Source organism: Bubalus kerabau, chromosome 13 (assembly GCF_029407905.1).
Source record: "Bubalus kerabau isolate K-KA32 ecotype Philippines breed swamp buffalo chromosome 13, PCC_UOA_SB_1v2, whole genome shotgun sequence".
NCBI classification, from domain to species: Eukaryota; Metazoa; Chordata; class Mammalia; order Artiodactyla; family Bovidae; genus Bubalus; species Bubalus kerabau.
In genome coordinates this window covers 54,985,926-55,005,773 of record NC_073636.1, presented here as the reverse complement: position 1 = coordinate 55,005,773, position 19,848 = coordinate 54,985,926, and the positions used below count along the sequence as shown (strand labels likewise).

The 19,848-nt window shown below is 60.1% G+C and overlaps 1 protein-coding gene across 1 annotated transcript; it reads left to right on the top strand.

Annotated features, from left to right (window-relative positions):
* Positions 1 to 2,236: 2,236 nt before the first annotated feature.
* Positions 2,237 to 16,462, top strand: SLC17A9 (solute carrier family 17 member 9). Its single transcript, XM_055543177.1, has 13 exons — positions 2,237 to 2,295; positions 7,848 to 8,045; positions 8,276 to 8,415; positions 10,200 to 10,299; positions 11,614 to 11,744; positions 12,244 to 12,340; positions 12,510 to 12,606; positions 13,193 to 13,280; positions 13,934 to 13,968; positions 14,310 to 14,425; positions 15,015 to 15,070; positions 15,216 to 15,245; positions 15,612 to 16,462. The coding sequence occupies exons 1-13, from the start codon at positions 2,237 to 2,239 to the stop codon at positions 15,773 to 15,775; spliced, it is 1,311 nt and encodes a 436-aa protein (XP_055399152.1). The 3' UTR covers positions 15,776 to 16,462.
* Positions 16,463 to 19,848: the final 3,386 nt, after the last annotated feature.

The window sequence follows — 19,848 nt, the reverse complement described above, 5'->3', positions numbered from 1 at the left end:
CCACCTCTTGTTCCCCACTAGCCAAAGCCTCCTCACCTTGGGCCTGGAGTACTGCAGTGGCCTGTCCTTCCTTGCCTCTGCCCTGGCCACCCTGAGTGGTCCTCACGGCAGCCAGGGTGATCCTGTGACCCTCTGGGGCTTCCATTGTGACTCTCTGGGGTTTCCAGTGTCAGAGCCCTGGCTGGTCTCTAGCTGACCACCAAGACCCATGAGCCTGCCCTTCCCCACTGCTTTTGTCCCCCTTCCTGTCCCCTCACCCACCAGGCTCCTTGTGGTCCTGGAGCTGCCCTGGGCCTCTGCCCACCCCACCCACATGCCCTGCTCATTCTCTGCTCTCAGACTTGATGTGCAGGTCTTTGCAGGGACACTTCCCAGCCCATCCCATGGCAGAAGCCACCCTTCTCTGCCCTCTCGGTTTCCTTTCTGTGTTTTGTTCATACACAGCTCCAGGAGGTAAGCAAATGACAAATGTTCCCCATGGTGCGGCTCTAGGTTTTCATATAAAATCACCATCAGGGACTTCCCTGGTGGTCCAGTAGTTAAGAATCCACCTTCCAATGCAGGGAACACAGGTTTGATCCCTGACCAGGGAACTAAGATCCCACAGGCTGTGGGGTGAGTAGGAAGTCCATGTGCTGCAGCTGCTGAGCTGCATGCCACAACTAGAGAGAAGTCTGCGCACTGCAGTGAGAAATCCTGCGTGCCACAACTAAGACTCAACGCAGGGCTTCCCTGGTGACTCAGTGGTTCAAAATCCACCTGCCTATGCAGGAGACAGGTTGAATTCCTGATCCGGGAAGATCCCACATGCCACGGAGCAACTAAGTGAGTCCACCACAGCTATTAAGCCTGTGCTCCAGAGCCTGGGAACCACGACTACTGGGCCCAAGCACCACAACTACTGAAGCCTGCATGCTCTGGAGCCTGTGCTTCACAAGAGATGCCACCGCGATGAGAAGCCCACGCACCACAACGAGTAACCCCCACTCATCACAACTAGAGAAAAGCCTGTGTAGCAACAAAGACCCAGCACAGCCTAAAGTAAATAGATTTTTTTTTTAAAAGACCTGATGCAGCCAAAAATAAATTTTTAAAATCATCATCAAAGCTCCTGGGGCAGTGGGTGGCAGTGAGCTGCCAGGTAGAATTTAGCAAGGATTCTCACACTCCTCAGTCCTGGGTTATTTGGGGGAGTACTGCTCTCTCCACACTGTCTTTCTGTCCCATTGAGCATCATATGGGTGGAAGAAGCGCCGTCTGCTGCTAGCATGTGTGGAGCAGGGCAAGCCAGGCCCGCAGTGGGCACCACTGCCCAGAAGGAGCTGGGGGAGAGATAAGGCCAAGGGGTAGGGCGTTTTAGGTTTTGTTCAGAGGGCCTCCTCCTAGTGTGACCTGGCCAGGTTCACCAGGCTGCCATGTGTAGGATGGATTGGAGGGGGTGGGGGGGGCGCGGAGCTGGGGTTGTGGGTGTGAAGAGGCAGCAAGCACCTGGGAGAAGCAGAATTGCCCAGAAGTCCACTTGCTGCCTCTCTGTGGCTGTGCCCACCACCCCTGGGCGTCAAGGTTTCTGAAGTCATGAGAATCCCCCCAAGAGCGAGGATCCGGGGATCCGAGGGCGGGGCCTGGCACCTGACAGGAGTCAGAACACGGTCTCCTCCGTGGGCTCTGGATCGCCAGGCTTCCTTCCCCCTGCTGCTCCAGGGTCCCGGGGCCAGAGCCCACCTTCAAAGACCCATTTTGAAACTGGTTCCCTTCCAGTCTTGTTCCCCTTCCAGTGGGTGAGACCAACCCCAACTCTCACCCGAGGTGTGCACAGCCCTGCGAGGTGAGGAGCCCCCCATGTGTGGACGGCATGCAGGCTGCCCGCCAGGATCACCGCCGGCTCAGCCCCTCCAGAGCCCCATCCTTCCGGCTGGCTGCAGGGGAAGCGCCCGCGCCGTCCGTCCCGGACGTCCGCGGCGGCCGCGAGGAGGCCCCGGGGCGCGCAGGGGTCTGCCCCGCCCGGGGGAGCGCCAGGCCCGGCCTCCCCGACGGATGTGAGTGGGGCGGGTACCGAGTTGCGGGCCCCGCCCTGCCCGCCCGCCCCCCGCGGTGGCCGTCCGGGGGCGACAAGTCCTGGGAGCGCGCCGGACGGAAGCGCCGCTGGGACTGACACGTGGACTTGGGCGGCGCTGCCCGGTGGCTGGGCCGGGCGGGAGCGGCCCCGGACACGCTGCGCCCGCGCCGTCCACGCCCGATGCAGCCGCCCCCAGACGAGACCCGCAGGGACGCGGCCGAGGACACCCAGTGGTCCAGGTGGGGCCGCGCGCGTCGGGGGATGGTCAGGGGAGGGTGCGGGCGTCCTGGGTGGAGACAGCTCCCGCCGGCGGCACCTTTGCTCCGCCTAGGGGCCACGTACCTCCCTGCCGCCTCCCTTCCATCCAGGGCCCGGTTCCCCAGTGCCCGGTCTGCTCTCTACAGTCCAGGTCGGGTCTTGGTGGGATGGGAGGGCTGGGGGCAGGGCCTCCCAGCTCACGACCACACACGTTGACAGGCCCCAGCCCCCACCTGTGCCCACCCACCTGAGGGTCGCCTGTAGGTGCGCAGTCAGTGGGCTGGGGGCAGGGGGCTACGTTGGAACCTGCAGCAGACACTGACCCCTGCCTTCCTGTGCCAGCTGTGTGATGCACACAAGGTCCCCCGGGGCTGGGGGTTTACCGTACAGGGAGACCTTGGGCAGGTCATGGCCCCGGGCTGGGGGCTCCGCCCAGCAGCGTGACTCACACAGTGACCAGAAGCAAGCAAGAGGCTCCCCTCCGGTTCTGGGGGGCTGAGGTCCCCAAGTCGTGAACGTCAGGCCCTGCCTCCCCTGAGCTGGCCCTGCTTCCAGGGCCGGTTCACCTCCACTTCTGCATCCTGTGGGCCTGCCTTGTGCCTTCCCCTTCCCCAGCCTCCCAGAGCCAGTCACAGGAAGACCTGGGGAGCCAGGGGCTCCCTGGGGACAGGGCCCAGGGACAGGGGAGCTCTAGAGCCCAAATCACTCACCAGGTGCCAGGTGCCCAGGAGGGCTGCCCACTGGGTGTACCTGCCTCCCACTCACCTGCTCCCTCCCCACCCTGCTGGTTGTCTAGGCGAGGCCTCCTCCCTCGAGCTGACCCAGGAGCCTTGACCCAGAAGCCAACCCAAGTGACAGGAGCTCTACAGGCGGCTGGGCAGAGGGCTGGAGCTTCTAGAGAGTCCTGTTGCTTTGTAACAGTCTGCCTTTGCCTTCACCACCTCCTTCCCTCCCTGCCTGGTTTAGAAAGGAGCACCTCCAGGCAGGCAGTGGGGTGCTGGGTGGAGTGGTGCATACCCTGTGTGGATAAAGGTGATGAGAACTGTGACAAAGGGTTGTGGGGACTGTGCGGCTGCTGACTGCCGTGTGGACCACCCAGAGGCAGGGCCATTCCTGGGACATACCTGACAGGGCAGCCGGCAGCCTCAGCCCCGCTTCTCTCTGGCCCTTGCCCTCTGTCCCCAGCAGCAGGCACAGTTCCCTTTTCTGAATCAAGGGTCCACGTGACCTCGTGTTTGCTCAACCATGGGTGCTTCTCAGGCATGGGGGCCTTTGGCAGGAAGCAGAAGTTTCTAGAAAAGTTGGGGGCATGGACGAGACTCTGGACTGGGCAGAGTGAGGGGATGAAGGTCTTCGGACTTTTTATGGCTGATCCTGTCATGACCTTACGTGTTCCCAGCAAGCCCTGCCGGAGACCAGGATTCTGGGTCTGGCGTTCTGATCAGTCGCCACATCTGGGTCGCCTGCACCAGCAGACTTGCTGGTTCTGTGTCCCCAGCACCTGTGGAGGATGTCCCTTTGCCCGGCCAGCGGCACTGCCTGCCAGCTCAGGGACAGGGCTGCGGGTCCTCCAGGGCCCTAGGAGGAAGCCCATAGCACCTGGCCTCCCAGCTTCTGTGGGGGTCCCCATTCTGGCGCCTTAAGCTCAGGGCCAACCAGTGGTCTGGAAGCTGATGCCTTTCCTGACCTCTCGGTGCCCTGTCAGCCTTCCAGAGTAGGCCAGTCTCAGCCAGCTTTCCCCAGTTTCCAGCTGGACTTCCCACCCAGAGAGCAAACAGAGCCAGGCTCCTGGAGCGCTGGCAAATTGCATCCAAAGGAGGGGCAGGTGTGCTGGGGGCGCGGTCCTATCTATGCAGGTGACCCTTCGTAGCTTTGGCCACAGAAAGGAACAAAGCTTCCTTTTTAAAGGCACCTTCCGGCTGTGGCTGTTCATGGAAGTTAGAAGCCCTGCTCCCCTGCGCCTGGGTTTGCAGGGCTCACCTGTAGGCTGTGGATGTCACCCTGCGCCAACCTCTGAGGCTCATGGACCTGCACTCACCAGTCCTCTGCCCGCTCCTGCCGGCTGGCCTGCCATGCCAGGCTAGGAAAGTGGGGGCAAGAGTGGGGACTGGAGGCATCATTTCCACGGTCGGAGCCCCAGAGGAGACAGTCCCTGAGCTCCTCTGGGGGTTGCTGAGCCAGTGCCTCCTGTGGCCTCCTTGGCCTTCCTGATGCCCCTCCCCTGTCCTACCCTGACACCCCACTCACAGTCTGGTTCTGTAAAGAAAATTAGCATTTGGGGCCACTAGGCCCCAGGAGAATCCTCAACCTGCCCTGTGGGGTTCTGCCCCCGCTTTGCCTCTCTAGAGGGGCATGCCCCGTCAGCCACTGTGCTGCTATCCCCACTTCTGAGTCATTCCAGTCACACTTTGCCAACCAGGAAGGAAGGTGGGGGCACTATGGCCTCTCCCTGATCACTAGGCAGTTTCCAAGGGGGCACCTGCCCCCAACCAGTCGAGTGGATGGCTCCTGGGAGTGCAGAACGGCGGACCTTCCAGCACAGAACACTTTCCCACTGGACTCATAGGAAGCTCTAATATAAAATGCAAATTGCCACAGAGTGCTGCCCAGGAGCCCCATCCTTGCCCCTCCTCAGGGCACCCAGAGATGCAGCATGAAATCTGTGGTCCAGTGCACCCAGGGAAACTGAGGCCCAGGGAAAGGGGGGCTCCCCTAGTCAGGCTGGGGCCCAGAGTGCACCCAAGTGTCTCCTTGGGAGAGTTGCTCATCACATCAGACCATTCCCTTCATCCAGAGCTAACAGCACTTTGGACCGTAATTCCCAGACTCCTAACCGGCAAACACAACCCTCTGGGGAAGCAGGCTGGGCTTATGCCCCTCAAGTCCCCTTGAGTGGAGGTCTGTCTCCACTGGTGGGATTGCAGGACCCCACAGCCTCCAGCTGTGGGGGCAGCAGCTGGATGATGTGGCCCTGAGCCTCCCCCCACCCAGGGCCTCTGCAAGCCTGAGACACAGAAAGGCTCCCCATCTCATTTCCCGGCCTGTGGGAAAGTGCACCAAGTTGCCAGGGTGAGTGGAATGGGGTTGGGGGAGAAATGCTGGGAGGAGGTGGATGCCATTGCCAAGGCTCCCCCGGCCCCACCCCCCCAGTCAATGGCTCCTTGTTGAGGCTTCGGGTGCTGGCAGTCACCTTGCTAGTCACTGACCTGTGAAGGAGACAAGCGTCAGGGGAACAAGCCCATCTTCACCGAGGAAACTGAAGCTCAGGAGGCCCGGTGGCTGGGCCCGTGCCGCGCCACCCCCCACCCCCCACGTGGCTGCATTTGCCCCAGGTGTCAGTGGCCCTGACCTGGAGATAATGGACATGGCCCATCGTGCCCATTTACCAGGCTCCTGGTGCGCGTGACGCCCACTGGCTCAGAGCACAAAGTTGCACTCAGGGCCTCTGAGGTCTCTTACTCCTGGGAGGCGTCCAGGCAAGGGCTCTGGCCCTCCCAGGGCCGGTCCTGGCCTCACCCTGGACTGTCCTCCAAGGCGGCCTCAGCCTGGGGGGATGCCACAGGGAGGGGATCTGCCCCCGTGTCCACAGATGGAGCCCAAGCTTCTGCTGCCCTTGGCCCCTCTTGCTGTTTTCAGGTCAATGCCCAGCGAGGCAGCCAAGGGAGCCCCCGCCAGGTCCAGACAGGGGTTCAAAGGTTTGAATGGGCTTGGGGCACCAGGGTGAGACTCCAGGGTCCTGGCTCATCTGCCAGGTTTGAGGTCCCTGCTGTCCTCTGTTCCTTTTTTTTTTTTTTGGCAACACCACTGCATGCCTTGTGGGATCTTAGTTTCCCGACCAGGGATTGAAACCCACCTCCCACCCCCCACCCCCCACTCCAGAGTCCTGATCACTGGACCACAGGGGAATTCCCTCTCTTGGACATGGGTTTGGGTAGACTCCAGCAGTTGGTGATGGACAGGGAGGCCTGGCATGCTGCAGTTCATGGGGTTGCAAAGAGTTGGACATGACTGAGTGACTGAACTGAACTAAACTGTTCTGAGAACTGCCCGTGCACTCCTGCCGACCTTGCCTGCCCAGTGGCCTGCCCAAGGCCCTACAGCACTGATGCCTTGGCCCCTTTCTGCCAGGCCTGGGGGTGTGGGGGAGCAGACTTGAAGCCTCTGCCCTGTCTCCTCCCCACAACCTGAGCAGCATCTCACTCCCCCGCCCCCCGACCTCACCCCTGCTCTAGGAGAACCCTTGCCGCAGTTAGGCAGGTGAGCCCAGGTGTAAGCAGGATGCCCAAGACACCCCCTCAAGGCTGCCTCAAGGCCTCCCCACTCTCCTGACCCCCCCACCTCACCCCTGCCCCAGGAGAACCCTTGCCCAAGTTAGGCAGGTGAGCCCAGGTGTATGCAGTATCCCCAAGGCACCCCAAGGCTGCCTCAAGGCCTCCCCGCTCCTGAACTCCCCACTGCTGTGACCCCTGCAGGGGATGTCCCCACATTGCACAAAGACATCACAAGTCACTCGTGGTGCCCCGCCTCCCCCCACAGAAAGGGCACTGAGGCTCTTCTCTCTCTCATTTAGAAGTCCCACCACCCCTATCTCATTTTTAAGAGCAGTTGTAGATTGGATCAGGAAGATCCTCTGGTGGAGGGCCTGGCAACCCACTCCAGTATTCTTGCCTGGAGAATCCCATGGACAGAGGAGCCTGGAGGGTTACAGTCCCAAAGTAGGGTCTCAAACAGTTGGACATGACTAAAGCGACTTAGTATGCACGCACAGATTTACAGAGCCACCGTGACGCCAGTAAAGGCTTCCCTGTGCTCCACACCAGAGTCCTCCTTTCACATCCCAGATCAGTGTCTACTTGTCACTATCCGTGGACTGCCGTGGACAGTACTGCCACCGAGCCACACTTGCTTGGGTCCTGCCCTTCCCCCTGATGTCCTGGGATGCCTATCCCCACCCCACCTTGGACCAGGGTCCCATAGGTGCTGAGTCCCTGGGCTCCTGTCTCTGGCTTCTCCTGATTTGGTGACTGATAATTGAGGAATTCTGGCCAGGAGTTTGGAGGACAGTCCCCATGTGGATATTGTCTGGCAACCTTCCTAGAAGGTTCGGGCTGCCTCCCTGCTGCCCAGGCTCCTCCAAGGGCCCTCTGGCCTCCTCAGCATGCTGGCCACCTCACACCACTTTCCCCTGGGTCCCCTGCTGAGCAGACCCAGCTTTCCTGGGGGCCTTGCAGGGTCACTGCTCCTACCCGCTCTCTGCCTCAACTGGGGTCCTCGTGACAGCCCGTTGCCCCCTTGACGGGTTACACTTGGTCCATGGAAACCGAGTACCCGTGTCCTGGAGCACTGGATCTCCCCCACCGCAGCTTATTAACCTGCCCTCACTGGCCACCGTGTGTTCCCACCTCCGCTGTTTCAGGGACCTCATGCATCATTTCTAGCATCTGCCTGTTCCTCCCAGGAGTCACCAGATATGGACAGGTGGGTGTTCAAGAGGTGGCCGAGCTGTCCCTCACATCAGCCTCTCTCTCCCCAGGCCCGAGTGCCAGGTATGGACAGGGACACTGCTGCTGGGCACATGCCTGCTCTACTGTGCCCGCGTCAGCATGCCTGTCTGCGCCGCCTCCATGAGCCAGGACTTCGGCTGGAACAAGAAAGAGGCCGGCGTTGTACTCAGCAGCTTCTTCTGGGGCTACTGCCTGACTCAGGTGGTGGGCGGCCACCTGGGGGACCGGTAATCCCCGCCCCCCAGGCAAGGCTGGGAGAGGGGGCTCCTAGGAAGGGAATGTGGGGACTGGGAGACCCAAGGTCCGAGTGGGGGTGGGCTGGGCCAGCACTCAGCTGTCTTGGGGTGCTTGGCTCCTTGGGGACCCCGCCCGCTCCTCAGCAGGATCCCCTAGTCCGGCCCATCCTGGCAACCTGGCCGCGCGGTTCCTCATGGCCACCCTCTCGTTCCCCTTGCAGGATCGGCGGTGAGAAGGTCATTCTGCTCTCGGCTTCTGCCTGGGGCTTCATCACCGTGGCCACTCCACTGCTTGCGCACCTTGGCAGCGCCCACCTGGCCTTCATGACCTTCTCTCGCATCCTCACCGGCTTGCTCCAAGGTAGGGGGCCCAAGCGCAGCAGAGCAAGGGATTGTGTGCACATGTGAGTGTGTGCGTGTGTACCTGTATATATGGGCGTGTGTTCAGGCAGGTGCTCCTGAGCAAGCATACGTGTCCTCGTGTAGGGGCCTGTGTATGGTATGCCTCAAACTCTACCTCAGATCACAGAGGGTGCGTTAACACCGAAGGCTGTTGCTGGTGAGGCCGCGCCTGGTGGGGCAGGTGGTCAGCGGAGGACCATTCCCACTGGCACGCAGCCAGCTCTGTCTCACATCCCTGCACCAGTGTTTGTGCTCTGATGCCTTAGCACCCAAGCACTTTCTGTTTTCTAGAGTCACTTCACAGGCTGGCTGGCATGTTCTAATGTCACATGTCCTCCTGCCACAAAGTCTGCTCCAGGAATCTGGTGGCCACCAGGCTGCCTCGTGGTGCTGTCAACTCCACCACAGGAGTGTGCCCAGTTGGAGGCCACACCCATGCTGGCTGGGCCAGCGGGCAGAGGGATGCCAGCATTCCCAAGACCTCTGCGTCTCATGTTTTGGGGACATTACGCTTCTGGAGAGAGGCCTCCTCAAAGGCCTCCGGGGGGCGGGGGTAGTTGGTGGCAGGGTCTCACGCCCTCCCTCCGGGGGTGGGATGACCTTCCGAGCTCCTGCCCTACCCCAGCCTGGCATCTGACAGGATAGACCTCCTTCCTTACCATATCTCCCGCTTCCCAGAGCCCGGGCCGGGGGTGGGCTTGCTTCCAGCCCACACCCCCAGGATCCCAGACATCCTGGACTGGGCCTCTACCTGCTTCCTGATCAGCCTCATCAGCCCAGCCTGCAGGTGGTCCTCGTGCTCCAGGCAGTCCAGCACCTGCGCTTCTTCCAACTCACCCCAGTGACCATGGCTAGTACTGTCTGTCCTGCAGCTGAGGCAGGACTGAGCTGTGTGACACCTGGCTGGGGACTGCCCACTGGGCACCCGGCTGGGCAGCCGTCAGCTCAGCTGTTTCTCCCCATCCTCCTCGGAGATGGAAGGACTTCTCTGTGTGGCCTGTTACAGTGAAAAGACCAGGGGTCCAGGGGCAGTTCTCACCCTGGGTGACCAGCAGTGTGGTGTGGGCAGTGCTGGGTCCCAAAGGGAAGGTGGGGGCCATGTCCTGTCCCAGTGCCCAGCCTCTGAGCTTCTCCTGGGTGCTTTTGGAGAAAAACCCAGTGTAACAGGCAAGAGTTGCAGGCCCCCAGTACAGTTTTTTTTGTTTTTTTTTCAAAACTAGAGTTTGAAATAATGATAGCTTCACAGGAAGTTGCAATGCAAGGTGCAGTGAGGCCCCGAGCTGCCCCCTGCCCCCCCACCTCCCTGCAGTGACGTATCCCTTAGCTACAGGGCAGTGTTGCACCCAGGACCCGGCGCTGTGGTCCCTCAAGGCCGTTCAGGTCCCACCTGACATTTGTGCACCGTGTGTGTTAGTGTGTGCACTTGTCACGTGTGTGCATGGTCACCCGTGTCGGTGCCAGGACTCTGAAGCCCTGTGGCCTTGAGAGCTGGCGTAGGCCCCCTCCGCACCCCTGCAACCGCCCCAGCTGAGTGTCTCCTTAGCCAAGTGTCAGGAAAAGCCCACATCCACTGTCCCGGGGGTGATGCAAGGAAGAAGGAGACCTGGGCTTGGAAAATCACCCAGAGCCCCTGGTGCTTCCAGCCCATCTCTCATGCCTCAACCTGCTGCCCTGGTGGGCCTCGTGGGCCAGCTGGCTCGGGACACAGCTCCACATGGCCCCTTCCTTCTCCACCTGCCCCAGGGGTTTACTTCCCTGCGCTGACCAGCCTGCTGTCCCAGAAGGTGCGGGAGAGTGAGCGAGCTTTCACCTACAGCACCGTGGGGGCCGGCTCCCAGTTCGGGTAAGTCCCAGCCTGGGGCTGGTGGGGACAGGCCACTCGTGTGAATGCCACAGGGCGATTCAGCTTCAGTGACAGTGACACATAGAGAGTCTGCTCCTGGAGGCGCTTGCTGCCCAGCCACCCCGCCACCACCACTGTGTTTGCTCTGTCCCCCTGGGGCCAGTGGCAGATGAAGTGGGCTTTGGGGCTCTTGCCCACTTATATTCCCTTCCTTCTGCACTGACAGAACTGGATGGGGGCCTTCCCCATGGGGAGGTGGCCTGCGTTTGCTTTAGAGGGCACCCATCGTGGTCCAGTCATGACTGATCTGATCCTGTGTCCCTCCCCACTGCATGTCCCCCAGAGCACCAGACCCTCCGTGGGGTGTCTTGCTGTCCTAATGGGGCTTCACAACCCCTGGGTTTAGGGTCTCACTTCACTGCTGCCGAGTTCGAGGCAAGAATGCAAAGGGGCCAGGGGTGCCTGTGGGGGTGCTGGGAGCTGCCCAGATGGAAACCCTGGGTGCCCAGTGAAACGTGAATTTCAGAGAAGCAATATGAAACAAGTCACACCAAGAAAGGTTCATAGTGCATCTGAAATCCCATCTCACTGGGTGACCTGGACCTGTTGGGTGGGAGCAGGTAGAAGGGAGACACAGGGAGAGACCATGCCCACCCCCCTCCCCTCAGATGGGGGAATGGAGGCTCAAAGCAGAAGACAGCCTCCACGGGCCTTGGTGGGAAGCATTTTCCTTCTTTTTTCTTCTTTAACCATCTCCTGGTCGAGCCTCGGCAGACGAGGGGCAGTGGGGAGAAGCTCCTGGACACACAGGCCAGCCTGTGGCGGGGAGGCCCCCAGGAGACAGGATCAGCAGGACACAGGGAGGCAGTTGGGTTTGGAGGTTGTTTCTGCGTTTAGAAGTCTTTTTGAAATTTCATTCTCTCTGATAACGAGGAGCTGAAAACAGCGTGGAGGTTTTATATCAGCGAATTCTTGTCACCACTGTCTTCTCATTGCCTTTTTTTATTTTAAAAAGATTCACATGCAAATGTGGGCCAACTGAAGGCCTAGTAGGGAGATCCTAGAACAAAGCAGGGCCCCTGTGCCATGTCATGGCTGCGTGGCTGTGCCTGAGTCCACACTGGCCCATGGCATCAGAATGCTCTGCCAGCTCGCACCCCTAGCATCCCACACGGACCCTGCCTTCCTGGGCAGCTGCTCACAGATGACAGGGTGCCCTGTTTTCCAGGGACTCAGCTCACACAGGGTGGGGTCCAAGTGGCAGCTTTGGCCCCAGTGAAGCGAGGGTTCTGGCCACGCCCGCTGTCTTTGCAGGACGCTGGTGACTGGGGCTGTGGGCTCCCTGCTCCTGGACTGGTACGGCTGGCCGAGTGTCTTCTACTTTTCGGGTGGGCTCACCCTGCTGTGGGTGGGTTACGTGTACAGGTGTCTCCTGAGTGAGAGAGGTACGTGCCACTCCCAGGGGAGTTTGGGAGGCCTGGTGCACTCCTGGTGCCTCATCCCCTCCAGGGAGGGGCCACTGAACCCCGAGAGCAGGTGGGCCCAGGGACCCGGGGCTGCGGCTCTGCCCTCCAGAGAAGGATGCTCCAGGTAGAGAGGACGCCTACTCCCTGAGTCTCATCTGGGCTATGGTCAAGTCTGGGGACTGTTGGATGAATGCGGACATGCAGGGGCCACTCGGCCGGCACAGGCAGTCTGCAGGGGAAGTGGCAGCCTCCGGTGACAGGAGTGGGGCCTGGGAGGTTTGAGGGCTCAGGGGACAGATGGTCAGCACTAATGTCCACCCCCGAAGGCAAGTGCTGCCGAGCCCAGGCACTGGCAGAGAGGGTGTACAGCCCCCACACACAGCCAGGGACCTACAAGCTTCCCCCAGCATCTGGTCTCTGGGAGCAGGTCCATCCTCCCACCTGGATGGCTTTCACGTGGGCCTGCCTCCCCCTTCAGATCTCATCCTGGCCCTGGGCATCCTGGCGCAAGGCCTGCCCGTGTCCAGACACACCAAGGTGCCCTGGAGACAGCTCTTCCGAAAGACTTCTGTCTGGTGAGCGGGCTGTTGTGGGGACAGGGTTTGGGGGCCTGGATCCACCACCGCAGGGGAGCAGCCGGCATGGAGGCAGCTCCACTCTGGGCTCCCCGCTCTCAGCCCCTGGCCACCCTGGTGTGGGGACGGGCTCCAAGTGTGGATGCTGAGCCTGGCGCCCACCCCCCAGGGCAGCCATCATCTCCCAGCTATCTGCGGCCTGCTCCTTCTTCATCCTTCTCTCCTGGCTGCCGACCTTCTTTAAGGAGACCTTCCCCAGCTCCAAGGTGGGTTGGCCACCAGGCAGCTCACAGGATGGGGGGCACCGCAAGGCATGTGCAGAGAGCTGGGTTCCTTCCATCCAGGCTCTGGCAGTTCTGACACCGTGTGGCTCAGTGCCAGAGCCTGGGTGCACACAGGAGAGGCCCAGCTGCTGCCCTGTCTGCCCACCCAACTGTGGACAGTCCTTCCTGGGGTTGGGGGGTATGCAGGGTTCCTGATGTGGGCACAGATGTCCTGCAGTCAGCCTGGCTGGCTTCACCCCAGCTGCTCAGCCACCAGACCTCCCGGTCTGGTGACCAGGAACTTCGGGTCACACACTCTGGGCAGGATGCAATCCCCAGCTCCGCCCCCACCTTGTGGGGAGCCACGAGGGAGGTCCTGCTCACAGGGGAGACAGCACCAGTAGTGCTCGGTCCATGTCGGGGATGGATTAGGGGCTGGGAGGCCGGGCTGGGAGGCCTAGCCTGTGGGCAGAAGAGAGACTTACTGCGCAGTGGTCATGGGCAGCGGCCACCCCACCCCTTTGTCCTCTCCGGATGGCCAGGTGCCCATTCTGGACGCCTCTTAGGTCCCTCCACTCCCTCCCTCCAGGGCTGGGTCTTCAACGTGGTGCCCTGGCTGGTGGCCATTCCCGCCAGTCTGCTCAGCGGGCTTCTCTCCGACCATCTCATCAATCAGGGTGAGCCCTGGGGGAGGGGAGGGGGGCATCCCTCCTGGGTGCCGCTGTAGCAAGGAGGAGGCCACACCCCTAAGGACTGGCCATGATGTGGGTCCCCGGTCCAGAGAGCCAGCCCCGGGGGCCTTGGTGCCCGGCTCCTGGCCTGACAGCCAATGGCTGCCTCCAGCCTGCCACCTCCCTAGCCTGTTCCCCATGAAGGGGACATAGTCACCGTGGAGCAGTCGATTCTCCCACCTGGGTGCTAGACACAGTCCCCCTGGTGGGGTCAGACTACAGACCTATACACCCATGCCCCGAGGATGACCGTCTCACAGGCAGGCTCCCCACGACCCTGCCCTACATGGCCTTAAATGTCAGTCTTGTCCTTGTTACCAAAGGAACCACCCATTCACTGAGGGAAAAGTAGGAAATTTGCAGAAACACAAAGAAAACATTTTGTAATCACCGAGGGACTTGCTTTGCCTGGCCTCTAAGTGCACACACATACACACTCATACACGTGTGCACGTGGCTCAGATGACACATGCTGTCTCCCACGAGCCTGGCCCGGCCCTCCTCTCCCCGCAGCCCTGCCGGGTGGGACCCCTCTGGATACCTTCGGGGGTGGGGCAGCACAGATGGCCAGCGGGACGCTCTGGTCTCCCCCTGTCCAGGTTACAGGACCATCACCGTTCGGAAGTTCATGCAGGTAGGAAGGTCCTGAGACCGCTCTCTCCCGACTTTCTCCCGCTCTCACCGTTTTGCTCCCGGGGCCCCTGACCTAGAAGGTGGCTAATGTGGTACAGCGGCTGGAGGGCTCCCTGGGTCAGCTATGGGGACTGGTCTGGCCAACTGAGGCCCTTCCCTGAGCCCCATCGCTCATCGACTGGGGCTTCTCTGGCTGCAACTAGCATGGCCAGCTGGTTAGTATAGCCTTGTTCCGTGTCCTCCGGGCAGGCCCAATCTGAGAGGGAGCCCCACCCACCCTCATTCAGGGCAGCCCAGGAAGGCCCAAGGCTCCCGCCGCGTCCCCGCTTGTCTCTCCTGCAGGTGATGGGCCTCGGCCTGTCCAGTGTTTTTGCCCTGTGTCTGGGCCACACGTCGAGCTTTTGTAACTCTGTGGTCTTCGCGTCAGCCTCCATTGGCCTCCAGACCTTCAACCACAGGTGAGGGCCGGGCGCCTCATCCTCCAGAGCCCCCCATGCCGCCTCTGGGCTCCCTGGTCCTGGGTCCAGGGGAGGAGCCCTGTGGTCCGTGGTGCACGTGGAGGGTGGGCAGTGACCGGCCCCCACGAGTGAGCCACAAAGTGAAGAGGAATGGAGCTGGTGAGGACCCGGGCTTTTTGGGAAAACGAAGTGGTGTTTGGGGAGGGGCCAGCAGAAGAGATGCTGATCTCTGAGCAGCACCCTCTGAGCCAAAGGTGGGGATCCAGCCTCATGTCCCCCAACCTGCACTGCAGCTCAGGGTTTAATCAGGAAAACAGCTCTGAATTGTTCTGAGTTGGAACTTGATGTTGTTTTCCAAATTATTGGGCAGCAAAGCGCGTGTGCGCTCAAGCAAGCTTGCCTCCCGTCTTATTTCATCCTGGGAGTGGGTCCCATGCCATCACCACTGCTGATCTGGGGCTGACCTCCTGGTGTGGTGGGCAGGCCTGGGTGGCCTCTGGGATCCAGGTGATCAGAAGAGCTACGGCTGGCGTGGTGGCTGGCAGCCATCCTGTGGTCACTTGCCCTCGTTCTCTCCTCTTTCCCGCAGCGGCATTTCCGTTAATATCCAGGATCTGGCCCCTTCCTGTGCCGGCTTTCTGTTTGGTAAGGACCACAGGCCCTCTTTGAATAGGGAGTAGCTGCCCCTTCCTGCTCAGGGCCTCTAGGGCCTATCCTCAGGCAGGTGGGCTGTAGGAGGGTTCCAGTGGGCTTCCGCTGACCAATCCTCATTCTCCCTGTCCTATTCCAGGTGTGGCCAACACAGCTGGGGCCTTGGCAGGTGAGAGGTGGACTGGGATCCCCTGCCTGCGGGTATCAAGCTGCCCTGCTCCGAGTCCTCCCACCCTCTGCCTCAGCCCTCAGGATGGGGCGTGGTACCCCTCGGAGGGTCCCATAGTGTTAGAGCAGTTGCGGGGAGCTCAGACCCTGGAGCTAGCCACAGGGCAAGAATAGACCTGCCTTCCATGGTGACATGGAGCCCCTGCACATGTGCGGGTCCTCAGAGGCTAAGGACTGGATTGCAATGACAGGGCTGGTGCCCTCAGGGCCCTAGCTTCTCTCCACACTGTCCTCGCAGGGGCTGGACAGCCTGTCCTCAAGCCGGCCTGTCTGTCCCCCAACCAACCTGTCCCCTCTTGCGGTACAGGTGTAGTGGGCGTGTGCCTGGGCGGCTACCTCATCGAGACCACGGGCTCCTGGACGTCTGTGTTCAACCTAGTGGCTGCCATCAGCAGCCTGGGGCTGTGCACCTTCCTTGTGTTTGGGAAGGCCCAGCGGGTGGACCTGAACCCCGCCCATGAGGACCTCTAGCCTCCCTGACCTACATCCCTGAGGACCTTGGGCCATCAGCAGGGAACTTGGCCCTGCTTAGGGGCCCCTTTGCTCCTGGCCCTAAAGGGAGGGAGCCTCAGCCCAGGGGGGTGTGGCCTGCTTCCCCTGCCCATGGGGGTCGCACCCTTCTTCCAGTTAGTGAAACTTCAGTGTGGGTGGATTAGTATCTTTAGTAGCAGTAGCTTCATGACAGACACAGTCTATTCTGTGTAGACTCATATGTGCCCCTTGCGGGCATCCCTCCCTGGGGTCATGTTGGTGCAGGGCGGGCGGTCAACTGGAGTCTCCCCCCAGAACCTGCTTGGCTTTGTGTTTCGGCACTGGGGGCCAGATCATGCTCTGGAGGGGGCCGTCCTATGCACTTTAGGGTCTTTAGCAGTATCCCTGGCCCCCACCCACCAGACAGGCCCCTAGTCCCAACAGCCAGCCCTGCCTCCTGACATAACCAAGTGTCCCCAGAAGACCTGTCCCTGGTGCCCCTCCTGTGAATCCCTGGGCACTGCTGATGGACCTGCTCCCCTAGTGCCTCGTGAGGGTGCGTGGGCACCCCTCCTGGGCAGGACACAACCTGAACCAGTGAAACCCCCTGTCCTCCTTGTCTTTCTCCCTCCCTGTTTACAGTAGAGGGGCCAGTTGTCTTACAGATTAATAATAGACTCTGCAAGATGTATATGTAGAAAAAAGAAACTATGAAAATATGGAAAATCACACCAAAGCCTTATTTAAATTATGACTATTAAACTATTTAAAAAGTCCATTATGTCATTTAACTCTCTATTTATAAAAAGAATAAACACATGTTAAAGATTTATTTCATTCATTTGAGGAAACCAGCAAAGCGTTACAAACTGTTCAAGGAAAACATCACGAACAGACAGACACACTGATCCATGTGGGTGCTGACACGAATGCACAAACACCACTGAGGTGGGCCTTCCTTGCTCCGCCCCAGACAGACCCTGTCTGCACATCTGTGTCAGAGCCACTTGGCCGTGCTGTCCTCTGCGGATTCCAGAATCAGACAAATCCTAATTTTCCATGTGAACAAAGATTTCCCCCGACAGCCCCCCACCCCCGCTTTTGATTGGGAAGAATCAGAAAGATTCTCGATTACAAAGTGAGTCTGGACTCTGTAGGTTTGGCCTGATTGTTTACAGAGATGCAGCAAGAATATGAATTTACCATGAAGGCCTTTCTGTTTGCTTGGCTGGGGTTTTTCACGAGAACCCTCAGGTGGAATTCCAGGCTGTGCTGTTCTGAGATGGGAGCCCAGCCCAGAAAGTTCCCCCACAGTGGGGTGCCCTCCTTAGGACCCGGGATGCAGGACAGCTATGGGCTTGTGGCTGTTTATGAGTGCCGCTGTATGTTACCTTGTTGGGCAAGCATCACCCCCATCTCCGCCATGACTTTCTCCTCCCAAATAAGAACTGTCCCCTCCTTGCCAGACCCTGGCGCCCACCATCTGTGTTCTGTCTCTATGACGCTGACCCCTCGAGGCCCTCTTGGGAACCCGTCCTACAGTACTTGTCCTTTCATGACGGCTCATTTCGCTAAACATGATGCCCTCACTGTGCATCCGTGCTGCATCATGTACCAGGATTGCCTTCCTTTTTAAGTCCATGTAATATTCCATCGTATGGATGGACCATGTCTTGTTTATCTCTTCATCCATCAGGGGGACACGGGCTGCTTCTACCTCTTGGCCACTGTGCATTCACTGCTGTAAGCCTAGGAGTAAGAATAACACCTTTGTCTTTGGTTGTTCAGTCACTCGGTTGTGTGCTACTCTTTGCAAGCTCATGGGCTGCAGCACGCTGGGCTCCCCTGTCCTTCACTATCTCCCAGAGTTTGCTCAAACTCATGTCTGTTGAGTTGATGATGCCATCCAACCATCTCATCTTCTTTCACTCTCTTCTTTGTCTTTAACCCACAGCGAACTGTAAACTCTTGGAGAGACTGAGAGAGATGGCCCTGCCTCTGGGAACACAGCCATCCCATTTGGTGTTTCTGTGCTTGAGTCCTGAGGGATGGGGGCCCAGGGCACTCATGTAAACTGGGATCCCAGGCCTCCTGGATGCTGAGTCTGGTTGGACTTCTGTCACGGCCTCACTGTCACCGCCTCACGGGACAGGAGAGGGAGGAACCGGGGTGGGGGCACTGGGCCTGCTGTAAGCAGCTGGGCCTTCTCCCATCACGGCTGTTCCTGGTCCTGAGCGTCCTCTGGGATCTGGGTACAGCCCCACCCCTTCCCAAGGCCAATGCTGGGCCCTGGAATGGGCTCCTTGGATTCCAGGTGAAAGCATTTGCTGGTGGGCAGGCCTGGCCCTGGCCATGTGTTATCTGGTGCAGGGAGGCCCAGACATGGCCTCACCCCTGGGTGGCCTTGGCAGGATCCCAGAGCCAACACTGACCCTGAGTGCAATGGCGGGGAAAGGGGGGCAGGCAGGGAGTGGGCAGGCTTCTGCAGGGTCACTAGACCCTGGACACCAAACCTGCTGTACCTTCACTCCCGAGAGAAGGGGCTCTGGATGCCCAGGGCCATGAGTGTGCATTTGTGCGCGGGGTGTAGGGGGCGGGGGGTGGGGGAGGTGGGGCGCGCGCGTGCGCGTTTGCCACGTGTCTATGCCTGCACCACCCGCGGCCAGGAAGTGCGTTGGGAGGACCAGGCTGTTGTTGCCCGCAGCCGGCCGACAGAGGGCGCCGTCCGACAGGGCTTTGTCCCGGCCCCCCAGAAGCCGACCTGGCTCCTCCCTGGGACGCCAGGTTGGGAGCTGAGGGATCCAGTTGGCCACCAGTGCACCGGCGCTCGGGCCCCTCGGCTCCGTAGGAAGGGATAAGTTGGAAGGATGTTCCAGGAGTGAGGATGCACAAGACTGGAGCCTGAGGCAGGAGGGGGACCCAGGAGTGGCCGGGCCTGGGAGTGCGCACGTGGGGCAACTTCCGGGGGTGGGGGCCCTCTCTCACCACCTCTCCCCCAGTCTGGGTCCCTCCCACTGGCCGCCAGGGCTCCTGCACACACGGGGTTTCTGTATCCACTTCTAATAAGAAGATGACATGCCAGCAGGACTTCATGGTTAGAGGCCCCGAGGTCCGTTCCCCCCACCCTCGCCTCTCCCCAGGGCGCAGGTGTCCTCAGGGGCGGGACTGTCCCCCCCCATTCGGGACTACGGAAGTCTGGCCTCAGGTGGGGCTGGGGTCCCTCCGGTGCTCAGGATGTTGAAGGGCTCAGGGCCGGTTGAAGTCCCCCCAGGTCCTGTCCTAGACCCCAAAAGCCCCACACAGGCCTCACTAGGTGCCCCACCCCACACCCCTCTGTCCCCACCCCCACCCCTACCCCCACAGGTAGGGTGCCCCTTCAGTAAGTGACTCTTTTCTGTCTTTTCTTTAAAACAGGATCTTTAACAGCCACTTAATATCTGTAATTAGCATGCTAATTAGACCCACCCCTCTGGGCTCCCCACCCCCATTCCTTGGCTTTGTCCTTCAGCCCTAGGACAGCAAGGCCCTGTGGGTCCCCACTTGCCCCTGGGGACCCCTTGCTCACCTTTCCCTGGGTGGGAGGTGCGGGGGCCACCCTGGGCAGTTGGGCCACCCCCAACTCTGGGGACCAGGGCCGAGTTCTTTCCCGTGTACAGTGGAGCCACTACCCACCTCCGCAGCAGAGGGAGCTGAGCTGCACGTAGAAACACACTTTTAGGGAATTTGCTTTATCATGTTTAATTGAAGGCCATTGAGGCCGTGGCATGAATATTCAGCGAGGTGGCAGGAGCCTCTTCAGACTGCAGGACTGCAGGACGCACACAGCATGGGGCCTGTCAAAGGGGGAGCGAGGTGGGGAAGCTATTAATTGAAATAGCTTCATTAATTAGTAATTAACAGCAGAGAAATGACTGTGTCACACGTCGTATTTCAGTGGATGCCCTTCATGTGTTATGGGGCCTTTAATTAAAGGATGTGCATTTTAATTAAAGGCAAGCTTGGCCCTTTGACCTTTGGAAGACAAAAGAGGCTCTGAATTTTCAAAGAAACTGGCCGGAAGGCTGGTGCAGGCC